The following is a 16,927-nucleotide window of genomic DNA, read 5'->3' as shown; positions in this document are numbered from 1 at the left end:
AACCCCTCTGTCCAGTTCAGGAATCTTACTACAGCATCCTTGAGAGATGATCATGGACATGGACATTTTTCATGTGGACTTCAACTCCCAGAATTCCCCAGCCAGCATGGTTGGCTGGGGAATTCTGGGAGTTGAAGTCCATCCATCTTAAAGTTGCCAAGTTTGAAAAACCCTGTCTAAGTCTGTTCCGTTAGGAACAGCTCTTAATGTTCATGCTTCCTGACATCCAACCAAAAATTACTTCCTCGTAATTTAAACAGGACTTGATTGTTTGCCATGTGCTCCTGATGGGAAAACTAACAGGATGCTGTTAATGGGACTCTGCCCTGTCAGAATGTAAGCCCCAGATCCCTGGGGAAATCGTTGCTCCCTCCATCATCTTCCTGGCATTTTATTATATGAGATATTTTGAAGGACCTCTTCAAAAGGTTGTGTCTTCATTGTCTATTCAAACATCTGTTCACCTTCAGAGGGACACAACCAGATCTCAGGTGAAGGATAAAGAAATGCAAGCCAGCTTCTTAAATTTAATCTTTATGAAGTACTTGTTCTTTTCTCCAACAGAGTTCGTGGAGATCTGGATGACATCAGCAACCCACTGATTGGCGCACACGGATACTGCACGCAGGTAAATAACAAAGCAGGACCTGTGTGGTGGGGGTACAACTTAAAGAACCTATCAGGAATTGTTAGCTGCCAAAGGGTCAAGTCAAGGTAAGCTGCAGCATGTTTTTACACCAGGGTAAAATAGTGGGTCTGCCTACCATCACTTTGAGGGGTCATCAACTTGCTGAGGTCCTGTCCCTGAGAGAATTCCTCCGGCAGGGACACCATAACAGATCCTTCTCAGTGGTGGCCCTCTTCTATGGAATGTTAAACATGAATTTCTGCAGGAACATTCAAACATGGCTTGTTGACGAAGCATTTGGAGGATGCTGAGATCTGGCCTGGCCTGTTTTTCTTTCCTTTTGTTGGCTGATGAATCTGTCTTCTAATATTTGTTCACCCAGGACTTCTACTTTCCCTTCCTCCAGTCATTCCCCTTTCCTTCTCATTTCTTCTATCCTGTTCTTCCATTTTGCCCTCAAAACTCAGACTTGATGCAACTCCCCCCCGCCAAAAGAAAAATCAGCCTGTCTCAGCCTCAGAATTTCTCATCCCCCTTCTGTCTTTCACTAATTCCTTCAGTCTTTCTTCATCAACAATGATATCAATCATGCCTTTAGATGTATACTGATTTCTTTGTCCTATGCAACAGATGAATGGACTTAAGCTTGAAGCATGGATCTGAAACAAACAGAACTTTTTCTTTTTTTAAATAATGTTTATTGATTTTTTTAAAAAACAGTAATAAAAGACAATACAAACTAAACTCAGAAAGGAAAAGGAAAATAAAGAATAGGAGGTGCAAGAGAAAAGAAAAAGAGAGGAAAAGATGAAATTGATGGATTTGCATATGGATAAGGGATGAGTTAGGGGACACGGTGGTGCTGCAGGTTAAACCGCTGAGCTTGCCAATCGGAAGGTCGGCGGTTCGAATCCGCGTGACGGGGTGAGCTCCCGTTGCTAGTCCCAGCTCTTGCCAACCTAGCAGTTCGAAAACATGCAAATGTGAGTAGATCAATAGGTACCGCTTTGGCGGGCAGGTAACAGCGTTCCGTTTAGTCATGCCGGCCACATGTCCACAGAGGAAGTGTCTTCGGACAAACGCCGGCTCTTCGGCTTTGAAACGGAGATGAGCACCGCCCCCTAGAGTCAGACATGACTGGACTTCATGTCAAGGGAAACCTTTACCTTTACCTTTAAGGGATGAGTTTTGGGACAAAGAAAAACTCACGTGTAACCTTATAGGAGGTAAAGAATTGCCAATTTGTTTTATTTGTTGTGATGGAGATCGGAAGTCACTTCTTTCAATATTTCTTTTCCCAAACAAAACTTTTCTAAAGAGATACTCACCAAACAGTCCCCATTCATTCTTTGGTCTCCAAGCGGCCCATTCACCTTTTTGTCCTGTTCTCAGCCATCCGTTCATTTCTCCCAGCCGAGTATCTTTCTCTGCCTGGATCTACTCATTCAAAATGTTGCGCAATTTCCCATCCGATTCATCCCTGGTTTTTCCATTGTCAGTATTCCCTGGAAGGTAACATGCAGCTGTCACCAACCCATGAATTCGTGTTTTGATATGCCCCCACAACAGCCTAGATGAGACCAATTTCTGCTCTACGTGTTTGTTTGTTTGTTTATTTATCAAATTTGTCACGTCCATCTCTGCATCACCCTTTCCCAGCACGTGTTCATCAACCCAAGATCCCAAGATAGACCATCTTCTTTCCTAACTATCTTTCCCCTTTCTTAGTTTCACAGTCACAGAAATAGACGTCCCTCTTTCCCTTCCCCTTCCTCCATGATCCATCCTACCTACCTACCCTCATATATCTGAAGGTGATAGATGTAGAGGGTCAAAGGTCATAGTTAAGGGACATAGCAGGCCATAAGGGACCAAAATTAAGGGACAAAGTTGTATGCAGCAAGGGTTGAGAAGAGACATGGGTGAGCTGTCAGGGAAGAAGCACCTTTGAAATTAACTTGAGTAGCGGCTTTAGAGCAGCCTTTCTCAACTTTTTGACCCTGGAGGGACCCTTGAACTGTTTTTCAGGAACCCCTGCACATTCAGGCTCAAATAGAGGCCAGAAGTTACAAAATTAATATATTCGTTTATATTCATGGGTAGGCCAGTCTATATGCATTAACAGCATTCCTAAACTAAAAATAAAGAATGAAACTTACCTCTTTAATGTGAAGTTGCCCAAATTTGAAATATTTTTTTAAATAAGTCGTGATCTCCCAGGGAACCCTGAGGGTGCCACGGAAACCTGGCTGAGAAACCCTGCCATAGAGAAATATTGCCATCCATAATTAAGGTTCTTTGGACCAAAACCTGGAAGAATTTTGCTCCTCTTCATTAAATTCATTTCAGGCGAAGAATGACTTGGAGCCAAGTGACGACATCAGAAGTCTGAGCCTGTCCACGTCTGGCCAGCGCCTAATCCTTCCATTATTTTATTTTCCTGAAACTAGGAACTGGTCAACTTGCTCCTGACCGGCAAGGCTGTATCCAACGTCTTCAATGATGTGATGGAGCTGGACTCTGGAAACGGCAACATCACCGTGTTGAAAGGCATCTCCGGCCGCAGCGACCTGGGCTTGCTGTCTCTCTTTGAGCATTATGACGTCTGCCAGGTACGTCGCAGACTTCTGGGACAGCTGGTGTTAGTTCGCTTCCTGATCTTAGGAAACACTAAACATCATGACTGGGTGCCCAGAGCCATCCCGAGGATCTCGTGCTTTCATTAAAATAAAATAAAATAAAATAAACAAAGTAAAGTAAAATAAAATAAAATAAAGTAAAATAATAATAAAATAATACAATACAATGAAATAAGGTAAAATAATAATAAGATAATAAAAGAAAATAATAAAAGAAAAGAAAAGAAATAAAAGAAAGTAAAAGTAAAATAAAATAAAGTAAAATAATAATAAGGTAAAATAAAATAAAATAAAATAAAATACAGCTTTCTCTTATGCAACCAGTCTGGATTCAGATCCGGCCAATGGAGCAGCTTTTCAACCCTCCACGCAAGTCAGGGCTTGGTCTCCCCACCTCCCCCTTGAGAGTTTATAGCCCCAGAAACACCTTTGCCCTGACAATATCTAAAAAGGGCAAATAAATTTCTTAGGACTGTTTTACTTCAGAGACTGATTGATCGTCCCAGCCCAATTAGATTAGGGACCGCTCAAAATGGCCTTGTTGGATTGGTTTCTCAGCCAGCGGTTGTTCCAGTCTGGGGTAGGTTTGGGGAAGAGTTGGAGACCTGAAGGGCCACCTCGACCTACTCTGCTGAGCCCCAGCACCTGACTCGACGCCCACCCTGTTGCACTCTTCTCTTTGCATTTGTTGTGAAGAGCGAAAGGAAGAAAAACAGTGGCAGGTGGTTCCACAGGTCAGCAGAGAAGGGCCTGCTTCCATCCGCCACTTACCCACTGGCGGGAATAGTTGCCCTCTTGCGCTGTCACTGGCAGAGATCTGCGTCGTTTCACGCACACCCCACGGGCTGGCCTTCGTCATAAAGGTTGTTTGTGCCTAGGCAGTGGTCTTTCTGGATTGGGGTGTACCAGTTCAGATAACCACCATTTATGGGTGGAAAATGCACATATTTTAAACCAATACTGTTACCACAAGCACAATTACTCATTTCATAGAAAAGAACGCAGCGTTAGGCTGTTGGCGTCCCCCTTTACTTCTCTGGCAAAAGCAGATAATGGAATCTCTTCCTTTGCTTACCGAAGGAAGCACTTTGAAAGTTTTGTTTTTCCCTGGCCCCGTTACAACTGTCACAACAGGGCTTGTTACTATTTATATAAAATGACCCACGAAGTCAGTAATCAGTTCAGCTTTGCTGTTTTCTTTCGGACGGGGATTTCTGCACCAGTCCTGGCATCTGCCAAGTGATTGCACTCCTATTATGTCAGTTCCATCCCACAATATTACCGTTCCATTTTTTTTCCCTTTCACACAACTCACAATAAATACTACTGCTGGAACAATGGGGTGGGGGTGGGGGGGCTCATCTTCAGCTGCCCCAAAATTGGGTGCAGACTCTCCAAAATCTGCTTCCACGTTGCAATTTGTAATCTTAGCCTCCCCACCTTTGGCTGGGTGCCACTGTAATCCATGCAGGTATAATACATAAATCAACCAGTGAATGGATGGGTGGATGTGACTGGGAGGGAAAATCGATTCAAAATACATGGGGAAGAATTCAGTGAACTGCACTGATTTGTTGATTGATTACGTGCCATCATGTCATTGTCAACTCTTAGTGACCACATAGATAGATTTTCTCCATAACGATCTGTCCCCAACCGGGTCCTTCAGGTCTTCCAAGGGTGCCCCCATTGCCACTGTAACTGAGTCCATCCACCGTGTTGCTGGTCCTCTTTCCTTCCACCTTTCCCAGCATCAGAGCCTTCTCCAGAGAGCTGGGTCTTCCCATAATGTGTCTTAAGTAGGATAATTTGAACCCAGTCCTTCGTGCCTTGAGTGAGAACTCAGGGTTGATTTGTTCAACGATCCATCAGTTTGTTTTCTTGGCTGTCCACCATATTCTCAGAAGTCTTCTCCAACCCCAAAGTCCAAAAGCAACAATACTCTTCCTCTCCTGCTTCTTCAGAGTCCAACTTTCCCTTCCTTAGAGAGTCACAGGGAAGACCATGGCTTTCACGACTCTGATCTTTGTAGGCTTAGACACATCCTGGCATCTGAATATCATTTCCAGGGCCTCCGTGGCTGCTCTACCGAGTGCTAGTCTTGATTGCTGGTTCCTTTACTCTTGATGGCTGATCCTAAAAGGCAGAAGCTCTCCACCACTTGGATATCTTCATTGTCAGTTCTAAGGCTGGTTATCCTACCTGTTGCCACTAGTTCGGTCGTCTTTATATTTAATTATAATCCCGTTTTTTCACTGTGCTCCTTGATTTTTATTACTAGGGCTTGCAGATCCTTTGCAGTTTGGGCTATTGGGGTAGTGTTATCAGTATGGAAAATAGGAAAGGGCTATTAAGGGGGAAAGGTAGGAACAAGGCATTAAAGATGGACAAGACATTGCATTGTCCAGAGGTAGAAGAAATCACCATTCCTTGATCTTGTTTAGAACACGATGGGACAGAGAGAAACTTGGAGAGGTCTTCAAGATTGATGTCAGCCCTTTGAGGTAGGCCAGGTCGGAGACAACCCTTGAGGGATCCCAAGAATGCTACTTTATTGTAGGGTATCTCAACAGAATCTTGACATCCGTTTCCACCAATATCATTTCAAGTTATCTCTTTAAGTTGCACAACAGGAAAGGAGCTTTCAGACTCATACCAAGTGGTCCATATGTAATCTAGACCATCTTATCCGGACAGCACTGAGGCGTGACTGGTTGCAAAACGGTGGCTGAACAGTCTAACCAATGTTTGGGGTGCTCTCAGCGTGCAACCTTGACCGTTTTCCGGAGTCCTCTGAAATCCTTGGAGGCATTCTGCGAAAGGCGCACCAATTTATTTCTCAAGGACCACCAATGTGGGAAAGTTGCTGTGAAGTTCGAAAGTTTTAAAGCCGTGACTTTCACTGGGCAGCATTGGTGGCTTCACTGCAAAGAAACATTTCAGTATGTTTCTAATTGGACATCAAAAGGCACTCTTGAGAACTGGGTCTTTCTGAGGCTGGCGCACAAGGCAGGCAGAAGGCCAAGTTTGCTTTGCAAAACGCTACCATATGCATGCTCTTAGAAAGGAAATCCTTCCGATTTTATCTTCCCCAACTGAACGGTCCCTTTTGTTCCTTTCTGGATAGCATCTTTCTAAATTTGGACCTCGGTTCACAATTCAAGAGTTTATAAAACCCAGCAAACAAAGAGAATCATTTGGGAGAGTGGAACAATGGCTTTTAAAATAGAGAAAATAGTTATCTAAGTGTTACGTTAAAAAAAAAGCAAGCTGTACTGAATTCAGGTTGGTAGATTTTATACTGCGTTCAGGTTCTCGGGCCCTTACAGATGCTTCTAATACTATAAATACGTTTAAACTGGACCGCAACCGGTTTGTTTAATAGGATCAAACAGGGGCATCCGCGTTGGGTCCCAAAAATCAGGATGGTGGCCACATCTCATGATGGAAGCCTCTCCTTTTTATGTGCATAAGTGACACATGTAAAAAAAGGATGGGGCTTTGACCATTCAGCCATGGCCACCATCTTCTTTTTTTGACAACCCCTTTCCATGGACCCCTTTAGGAACAAACGGGGTATATCATAGAATTATTGAAATGGAACCTGTAAGATAACGGAGTCATAGAATCATAAAGTTAGAAGGGGCCTTGTGAGCAACCGGTTCCAACTCCCTGTTCAGTGTTGCAACCCCAATTGAGTTTTTTTTTCTGGGAGATGATTGGTTAGCTTCTGTTTGACTCAGGCCCTTGTCAATCAACAGATCCACTTTAGGATTTCTGGTTGTCATCGCTGTTGTAATTTTTATTGAGTCTGCATTTACATTGGAGTGCAGCTCAGTTAGATGGTGGAGGGGCATTTTGCCTGCTTGAAAACCTTCAGCGCCTTCCAAGGCCACCATTTTACTGTTCAAAAGTTACCTTTCAAATGAGCTCCAAATCTTCCTTATTATTGGAACTCACTGATATGGGCCTTTGCTGTTGGTGCAAGAGATGCAAATTTACCTCATTTGCTATGGGACACTTCTTCAGAAGTTTTGAGATGACAACCGTATTGCTTTTTCGTGATCTCTTGTCCCAAAGAAACATGCCCAGCTCTTTTTATGTGGTGCTATCTGACACAGGCACGGAATTATTTAACAGTATTTCCATTGGAAGGAACCATATTATTAGAAGGATTTGTATGGATGAACCATGAAGCCTTTGGAACTAAGTTGTAAGGGGGTAACTCTCTGGCTTTTCATTGAAAATGAGCTCGTCATGACTTCAACCTTGACTTTGTGATCTTGGGCCCCCTTTGAATGTAAATTTTGTCTCCATCACTGCAGAGACATATGATCCATGTGTGAGGGTCACACACACACACACAAAATCATGAATGACCTTCCAGCTCAAATACAGTCTGGCCTGGAAAGAGGGCTAAAATTCAGGGGAAGGAAGAAGCACAGTTGGCTCCCATTTTCCAGACCAGTGTTTCTCAACCTTGGCAGCTTGAAGATGTGTGGACTTCAACGCCCAGAATTCCCCAGCCAGCACAGCTGGCTGGGGAATTCTGGGCGTTGAAGTCCACGCATCTTCAAGCTGCCAAGGTTGAGAAACACTGCTCTTGACACGTATTTCAAATATTCCCCCTGCAAATTGGGAATATGGCATTAAGAAGGCAATACCCTAGTACACTCCTTCGGTCTTCATTTGTAACACTAGTAGGATCTTATCTGCAAGCAATAAAACCTCCTAAAAGCATCTGTGAACTTTTGGTAGGCTTTCAAAGCAATGATTGTTTTAAATAGATGTACTTTTTTCCTTTTTTTGCTCAGGTGGGATGTTATCTCAAGACCCCCAGGTTTCCAATTTGGGTGGTGTGCAGTGAAAGTCACTTCAGCGTCCTCTTCTGCTTGCGGAAGGATTTACTGGGAGACTGGAAGACGGAGCGGCGGTTTGACCTATATTATTATGATGGTTTAGCCAATCAGCAAGAGGAGATCCGTCTAACCATTGGTAGGAGGCCAAACATCTTTCAAAAAAAAAAAAAAAGAGCCATAAAACGCCTTGGCTTAGGGAGTGTTGAATGCATGATATTCTTGCCTGTACCTTGGAAGACCATAGTTCATAGTCTTCCTCAACCTCATCTCCATTGGATTCATGGGAGTACCGCTTCCTGAATTCCCAGATTTCATCCATGCTGGCTAGGAATTCTGGAACTTGTGGTTTCACCACATCTAGTGATAGGAAGGCATTTGGATAGCTTCTTTCAGAGGATCTGGAAAGAGAAATAATTTTACACTCTTTCCATCTCTTCTCCTCCCCTTGAAGGCTTGGGTTAAGAATCCATTGTGAGCTTGGTTGCATCCAAGCTTGCTGTTTGCTCCATCCGGATTGAACCTCCCAAACAATTAATGTAACTATGGTTTCATCCACAATTTACAGTCTTGGCTCTGAAGGCTCTGGATGGCTCTTCATCCAACCACAGTTTTTGGTGCTACCTTCACAACAAACCATGGTTTGGTCAAAAACCAAAGATAGTTCATTAAGTGTAGTGTGTGACTGGATGAAAGATGGAGAAGGGCATAAACCTTCTTCCTAAATATCCTAGCCATGCTTTGGAGGGCGTGGATGTTGGAATGAAGTTTTAAGGCCAGCAGAAAGACCAGTGGATGATAACAGTGGTCAGTATCTGGAGAACATGCTAATACTAGGACTTTGCTTTACTTTACAAGTTGACATATTTTCTATCTGTGTTTGAGAATCTTATGGTGGATTAATCCTACAATCTGTGGTTGTCTTTTGCAAACTGCAACACTGGCTATCTGTGCAGATACTTCCTGAATCTCCCACGTCACTGCAAGTTGGATATGTCATTCACTGAAATTCTGGGCCTCTTTTTCCCATCAGTTGTCTCTCATTTCCACCTTAATCTGCACATAATCTGCAAGAGAGTGCAATATCCTTCACTATTCTCAAAACGCACTATGCTTAAAGTATTTATTGATGCAATTGTATGCCACTTTTAGGGCCGAGTACAGCAGAATTGACCTGGGCTGATCTTAAGAAAACCCAGGGCTATGCTGAGTACAGCACACTGAAAAGTTGGCATAAGGCAGTAAGAAACCACTTCCGGATTTTGCTAGGAAAACGCAGAGTGTCCATAAAGTCCCCGGGGTTCAGCTGGGCTTAGAAGAGTCTGGACACAGCTAGGTGGCAGCAGCACCTGCATTGGCTGATCTTGAAAATACTAAGCAGGATCAGACCTGGGTTGTACTTGGATGGGAGACCACTAGGAAATTACAGAGTTGGGGGGAAAAAAGATCCCACAAGAAGATACAGGCAGGTCACTTTTCCTATAGTTGCCAAGAAAAGTATTATGGACATATTTAAACATCAGGAATTAAATTTGCTCAAGGAAAAATGTGTGTGTGTGTGTGTGTGTGTGAGAGAGAGAAAGAGAGAGAGAGAGAGAGAGAGAAGGCCCCAATTCTTCAGGCAGTTATAGAATAGCAGCACCCTGACTGAAAAAGAAGGCAAGCCAGTTAAAATAATGTACGCCTCCAGCAAAACCAAGTGGGGGCATCTGCAGGGTGTGTGTGTGTGTGTCTGTCAAAGAAGTCAAGATGGCAGCCACAATGGTCAAAGCATACACGTGGCATGTCAAAGAGCAAGTGGCAGTTATGGCCAAGACCGCCTTTGTGCGGCTCCATCTGGTGTGCCTGTTGGGCCCGTTCCTGGACTGGGAGGCCCTCCCAACAGCCACTTGTGCCCCAGTCACTGCAGGAATGGACTGCTGCGATATGTTCTACCTGGGGCTGCCCTTGACGACCACTTGGAAACTACGGCTGGTCCAGGATGCAGAAGCTCGGCCAGTTATGGGCATGCCACGGTACACTCACGTAACCTCACTGCTCCCCAGCACCACTGGTTGCCAGTTGGCTTCTGGGAACGATTGAAGGTGCTAGTTATCCCCTGTAAAGCCCTACATGGCATAGAACCAGGTTGTCTGAAGGACTGGCTGTCTCCCATGGTTTCTGCCTGTCTGCTGAGATGGCTGGAGCTGGTGCACTTCAGATCCGCTAAGTCCAGCCATGCCGTCTCGCGGGACCCAGGAAGAGCAACTTCCCTGTTGAGGTGCCTGTGCTCTGGAATAGCATCCCCGCCAGAGATCTGTGGCTTCCCGCCCAGATGACATGGTGGAAGTCTTTAAAAACTTGGCTGTCCTCTCAGGCCTCGGGTAAGGTTCTGGTGGGGCCCTGTCAGTTGTGCTTATGGAGTATGGTTTGTCCAGATGCAACACAGTCCTTCCTGATAGCTTTCTATCTTTTTAAGTGTAAGCCACCCAGAGTTGTTTAGAGTGGCCTCTACATTCAATTCATCATCATCATCATCATCATAAATCTTAAAGTTTTGGAATATACCCCTCCCTGGAAACAAGACCAGAATTAAAGGTCATTGTGCTCAGGCATCTTGGGGGAGTGCAAAATCCAGTCACGGCACACATTGGCCTGGAACACTTGGCCTTTGCCTGAAATGCCAGGGGCATTTTTCCAAAAAAGTGGGTGGAGCGAGGAGAAAACAACAAAAACAACCACTCAACCACTCGCGCGCCTAATTTCATTTCTTTTTGAACGCCCCTTCTTTTACTTCAGTCAAATCAGTGCAGACATACGTACCTAAATGTCAGCACGGCCAAGGAAATCCTGAGCTGTATTTTATGTCCAAAGGAAATCGGCTTTTATTTTTATGTATTTTTTTAAAAAATGGGAAAATAGTCAAGTATGAGCACCTACAGCAGTGTTTCTGGACCTTGGCACAGCTGGCTGGGGAATTCTGGGAGTTGAAGTCCACACATCTTCAGGCTGCCAAGGTTCAGGAACACTGATATACAGGTAAAACTTATCACTAGTGCAGTTTATTTACTGGGATCCTGCTGGTTCTATAGTGCTAGCAGCAATATGCTGAACAGGTCTTTTAAAAGTGAGTCTTTCAGTCCAGCAGCAAGGGGAAATTTCACCCTCCCGCATCGTGGAGATAAATAGAACCTCTGCTGTCCATTAGGGTTGCAGTTCCAAACTGGCAGTCCTGTTTCACGACATTTATCAAAAGATAGTTGCAATTACAGGGCATGATGTTGTCAGTCGCTCCTGCACTCCTTCCTCTGTTGTCCTGCCATCAGGTATGCGCTGTTCCCCCCCCCCCCCCGCTCTTCTGTTTATTTCTCACCTCCGCGGTGTAAATTGCAGGACCTGCGAAGCTTGGCATTTCAGTCTTCCTCAGCCCTCCAGCCTGTTGTCATTGGCAGCGTGAACCCTGCAGATTCTTGCTTTCCCAGCACGCCCACGTGTCTAACCATGCCGTCTGTTTTCCGCCAACCTCCTTGCGCTCTGAAGCTGAGGTTTGCAATTCACCAGGAACAGACAAGAGGGAGAATGGCTGGGTTTGAAAGAATGGCGAGAGGGGGGAATTGGTGGGCTGGCGAGAGGAATTTGCTGCTTTGCTGTTGGATTCCTTCCTTCCTTCCTTCCTTCCTTCCTTCCTTCCTTCCTTCCTTCCTTCCTTCCTTCCTTCCTTCCTTCCTTCCTTCCTTCCTTCCTTCCTTCCGGATTTGGGGCCAGAGTTTTTCTCCATCTTCTTGCCTCTGCTGGTCTTCAGAAGAGGACCTGCGTGGCCAAACTCAGACCTTTGTGATGCCCTACCTGGGGGGTGGGGGCAAAGAGAGAGACCAGCTGACATTATAAAAAGCACCTGTGAAAGGCTGAGGGAACCCTCCCATTGGACTCCTAACAAACACGTGTTTTGTGGCTGGCGATGGCCATGGCGGCCACCATTTTGTGAGGATGCCCTCAAGACACTCTCCACACTCCAGTGGTGCCCACCAACCCGAAACTTTCAGGGACCCCTGCCTTATTTGGAAGGCACTATTTCAATAAGTTTGTTTCCTGTCACACCACCCGCGTGAAAAACATACATACCTACTGGTTAAAACACTATTTATCACGTGTCTAGCAAATGTAGATCAGACCAACAATGCATTATTTGGATTTATGCTCCCTCGCTTGTAAAGTGACTGTTCCCGCTACAATATTGGTGCTGCTTCTACTATTGTTGATGGGTAAGATGCTCTTGATAGCACAACCTTGCAGTCAAGCAGCATTCAGTGTTGCTAAGTGGGTCTTCGTAGCTCCTGACCAAAAGCTAGCAATAGATTCGCTCCAGAAAGAAAAAACTGGGGCCTGCTCAAGGGAAGGAACAAGTTGGATGAGTATCTTTTTCTAGGTCCCTCTTCCAACCCTGATGTCTGTTGTATCTCTCTTGAAGACCATCCCCATTTCGCCATCAAATGTTAGACCAGGTTCCTCAACCTTGGCAACCTGAAGATATATGGACTTCAGCTCTCAGAACTCCTGTGCTGGCTGAGGAATTCTGGGAGTTGAAGTCCACACATCTTCAAGCTGCCAAGGTTGAGGAACACTGGTTAGACCATCAGAAGAACTCTGAGATTGGAACAAGCCAAGATCCATGGAATCCAAGAATTGTAGGGGCCATCAAGTTCAGATCCCTCCTCAGTGTTGAAATCCAGATGGAAGCATCCTGGCGTGTGGCGCTGTAATTCCTGATCCATTCCAGAAGCTTATCAATGTGGATATCTATCCAGACTCATAACCGTTGATCCACCAAACATTGGCCCAGTTTTGTTTTTTGTTGTTTATTTGTTTAGTCGCTTCCGACTCTTCGTGACTTCATGGACCAGCCCACGCCAGAGCTTCCTGTTGGTCGTCAACACCCCCAGCTCCCCCAGGGACGAGTCCGTCACCTCTAGAATGTCATCCACCCACCTTGCCCTTGGTCGGCCCCTCTTCCTTTTGCCCTCCACTCTCCCCAGCATCAGCATCTTCTTCAGGGTATCTTGTCTTCTCATTATGTGGCAAAATACAAAAAGTATTTCAGTTTTGCCTTTAATGTCATTCCCTCAAGTGAGCAGTCTGGCTTTATTTCCTGGAGGATGGACTGGTTGGATCTTCTTGCAGTCCAAGGCACTCTCAGGATTTTCCTCCACCACCACAGTTCAAAAGCATCGATCTTCCTTCTCTCAGCCTTCCTTATGGTCCAGCTCTCGCAGCCATGTGTCACTATGGGGAACACCATTGCTTTAACTATGCGGACCTTTGTTGTCAGTGTGATGTCTCTGCACTTAACTATTTTATCGAGATTTGTCATTGCTCTTCTTCCAAGGATTAAGCGTCTTCTGATTTCCTGACTGCAGTCAGCATCTGCAGTAATCTTTGCACCTAGGAATACAAAGTCTTTCACTGCCTCTACATTTTCTCCCTCTATTTGCCAGTGATCAATCAAGCTGGTTGCCATAATCTTGGTTTTTTTGAGGTTTAGCTGCAAGCCAGCTTTTGCACTTTCTTCTTTCACCTTCATCATAAGGCTCCTCAGTTCCTCTTCGCTTTCAGCCATCAAAGTGGTATCATCTGCATATCTGAGATTTTTAATGTTTCTTCCAGCGATTTTAACTCCAGCCTTGGATTCCTCAAGCCCAGCACGTCGCATGATGTGTTCTGCATACAAGTTGAATAGGCAGGGTGAGAGTATACAGCCCTGCCGTACTCCTTTCCCAATCTTAAACCAGTCCGTTGTTCCGTGGTCTGTTCTTACTGTTGCTACTTGGTCGTTATACAGATTCTTCAGGAGGCATACAAGATGACTTGGTATCCCCATACCACTAAGAACTTGCCACAATTTGTTCGGGTCCACAGTCAAAGGCTTTAGAATAGTCAATAAAACAGAAATAGATGTTTTTCTGAAACTCCCTGGCTTTTTCCATTATCCAGCGGATATTGGCAATTTGGTCCCTAGTTCCTCTGCCTTTTCTAAACCCAGCTTGTACATCTGGCAATTCTCGCTCCATGAACTGCTGAAGTCTACCTTGCAGGATCTTGAGCATTACCTTACTGGCATGTGAAATGAGTGCCACTGTTCGATAGTTTGAACAGTCTTTAGTGTTCCCCTTTTTTGGTATGGAGGTATAAGTTGATTTTTTCCAATCTGATGGCCATTCCTGTGTTTTCCAAATTTGCTGGCATATGGCATGCATTACCTTAGTTTCCTTTTAGAACCCTCTAAATTGGCTGCAGTGAATTCCACCGTGGAATTCCATGTCATTGTTGGCAAATGGGATTGAGGTGTCATCGGCACCTACCTGATGACAATTAACGCTGGCCTTCCTTGTCTCTGCAGACACCTCACCGCTTTATGTCGAAGACCAAGAAAATGATCTCATCTCTCCTTTGGAACATTGTATTCGGACCAAGTAAGTGCCAGTCGCCTCTTGCTTAGCATGAATAATTGCATTACTTATACTTTTTTTTTTCAAAATCACATACCTCTGTGCAATTAAGGAAATGCAGTTTGGGTCCCATGCCAACGTGCAGAATTTGTGTTGTGTTGTGTTGTGTTGTGTTGTGTTGTGTTGTGTTCTGTTGCATTGCATTACATTACATTACATTACATTACATTACATTACATTACATTATATTATCAAATTTTTTTACTAGGTTCTAGTCCTCAGCTGTCTCATGTATGCAACTAGGGTAGGCCAGTATGGACAGTCTTTCCATCTTATTCTCTTGACTTTTAGCCTAAAGACAGAGCAACGTTGCATGGAGGCCACTCTGCAGCTAGAGTCACACGTCACATGTTTAACCATGGTTTAACCATGGTTTGTGGAGTAAATTATTAGCTGGGTTCACCCCAAAGCCAGAACCAATGGCTTGCAAGACATGTATGATAGGTACAGCCACTGCTTCCGTAGCCATTATAAAGGCCACAGTTCTTTGTATGAATGGAGGCTGTAAGTGAATTAAATTTAGTCTCTGGGGTCCTTTTCCATTCATCCCTGCCAGAAGGATGCCCCATTAAAGCCTTTGTTTGTTTTTTTTAAGATTTTTTATCCCGCCTTTATTATTTTTATAAATAACTCAAGGTGGGGAACATACCTAATACTCCTTCCTCCTCCTATTTCCTCCACAACAACAACCCTGTGAGGTGGGTTGGGCTGAGAGGGAGGGACTGGCCCAGAGTCACCCAGCCGGCTTTCATGCCTAAGGCGGGACTAGAACTCTCCTACCACGCCTGACTGGCTCTTGGGCTGAGAGAGAGGGACGGGCCCAAGTCACCCAGCCGGCTTTCATGCCTGAGGCGGGACTAGAACTCTCCTACCACGCCTGACTGGCTCTTGGGCTGAGAGAGAGGGACGGGCCCAAGTCACCCAGCCGGCTTTCATGCCTGAGGCGGGACTAGAACTCTCCTACCACGCCTGACTGGCTCTTGGGCTGAGAGAGAGGGACGGGCCCAAGTCACCCAGCCGGCTTTCATGCCTCAGGCGGGACTAGAACTCGCAGCCTCCTGGTTTCTAGCCTGGTGCCTTCACCACTAAACCTCTCTTTTGTCACAAATGATCTGCTATGATTGTTTTTCACTCTTAGCGCTTCCTCATACTCCAGCTGAGTTTTGGAAATACTCAATAGACTTTTTTTGGTCTGCAATATGCATCTTTCTTTATGCCTTTCTCCTGCTAGGATCCCTGGTCAGACAGATTCACGGGGGATTCTTAACACTGCAAAAACCTTTGAATGTGTCTGAAGGAAAAATAAAGTGTTGGTACCCATGGCAGTTATAGTTCCTATTTTGAGTTTGGAAAAGATAATATCGGCACTGTCTCTTCCTCTGAAATATGAGCATCGATGTCTGCTTGCCTGCCTTGTAGTTTGAAAGGGACCGTTGCTAGCCTGCATAAATTAATTGTGCAAATAAATATTGCTCCAGAAATTCTAAATAAATTTGGTCCATTTTTTTTAGAATGAGCAGGATGAAAATCAGGTAGACACCCATGTTCCTGGCAACACAGCTGTTGCAGCTGCTTGGTGGAAGCCCCGCCCCTTTGTACGAGTGTGCGACATCGATGCAATACAAATGGGCAGGCTTTGATCACACAATCACAACCTCCTCCTTGCTTTCTGGGACCCCCTTTGCGGACGTGGCTGGAGATAAATATAACTTTTTGCTTCGTTCTAATTTCCCACATATATTTATGGTATACGCAGCAGATCACACAGCCCTTTAGGAAAACTAGCCATTGGCTTCTACAGCAACTGGGAAGCTGCATGGCTCCAGTCTGTTCTATTGCCAATTATTTCTGAGGATTTTTTATTTAAAAATCCTGCAAAGGGGAGAAAAAAAAACTGCTGGGGCGTTTAGTTGTAGCTGCTTTATTTAGTGAAGAAAATGTCCTTTATTTTTTTTAAATTTTGTAATGGTCTCTGTGCTTGCAGCAGAACCGGATTGTTTCTCCCCCCTCCCCAGGGCTGTTTTTCTTCTGCAGCACTTCTTGGAATGCCTGTGTGGCCCAGGGAAATTTCAATTTCTGATCCCCTTGTGAATGACAGCCGTTTAGAAATATTTCCCCTTGGCCCACTGTTACCTTTGCCGTGTCATTCGCCCCTTCAGACTCCTTAAGGCAAGAGGGAGAAGCTGTCATTGGCTGCCCCTTTCGATTCATGTCTCCAAAATATGCGTAAGAAGCTGAATTAGGATCGAAGAGAAAAAGGAATGTGCATTTCCTTGATCTTTCTTGAGTGGGCAAATAAATATCGTTGCCCCAAGGAAGAGA

At 44.8% G+C, this 16,927-nt stretch overlaps 1 protein-coding gene across 1 annotated transcript in view; it reads left to right on the top strand.

Annotated features, from left to right (window-relative positions):
- The window catches only part of MINDY4 (MINDY lysine 48 deubiquitinase 4), a 70,829-nt gene that overhangs the window by 50,182 nt on the left and 3,720 nt on the right, over positions 1–16,927 (top strand). The window contains exons 14-17 of the mRNA XM_063301891.1: positions 565–628; positions 3,079–3,240; positions 8,082–8,262; positions 14,497–14,569. Of these exons, the coding sequence (XP_063157961.1) occupies positions 565–628; positions 3,079–3,240; positions 8,082–8,262; positions 14,497–14,569 (480 nt within the window). The remainder of the gene's footprint in view (positions 1–564; positions 629–3,078; positions 3,241–8,081; positions 8,263–14,496; positions 14,570–16,927) is intronic.

The sequence above is a fragment of the Candoia aspera genome, chromosome 4 (genome assembly GCF_035149785.1).
Source record: "Candoia aspera isolate rCanAsp1 chromosome 4, rCanAsp1.hap2, whole genome shotgun sequence".
Taxonomy (NCBI): Eukaryota; Metazoa; Chordata; class Lepidosauria; order Squamata; family Boidae; genus Candoia; species Candoia aspera.
This window is presented reverse-complemented; position numbering and strand designations above follow the sequence as displayed.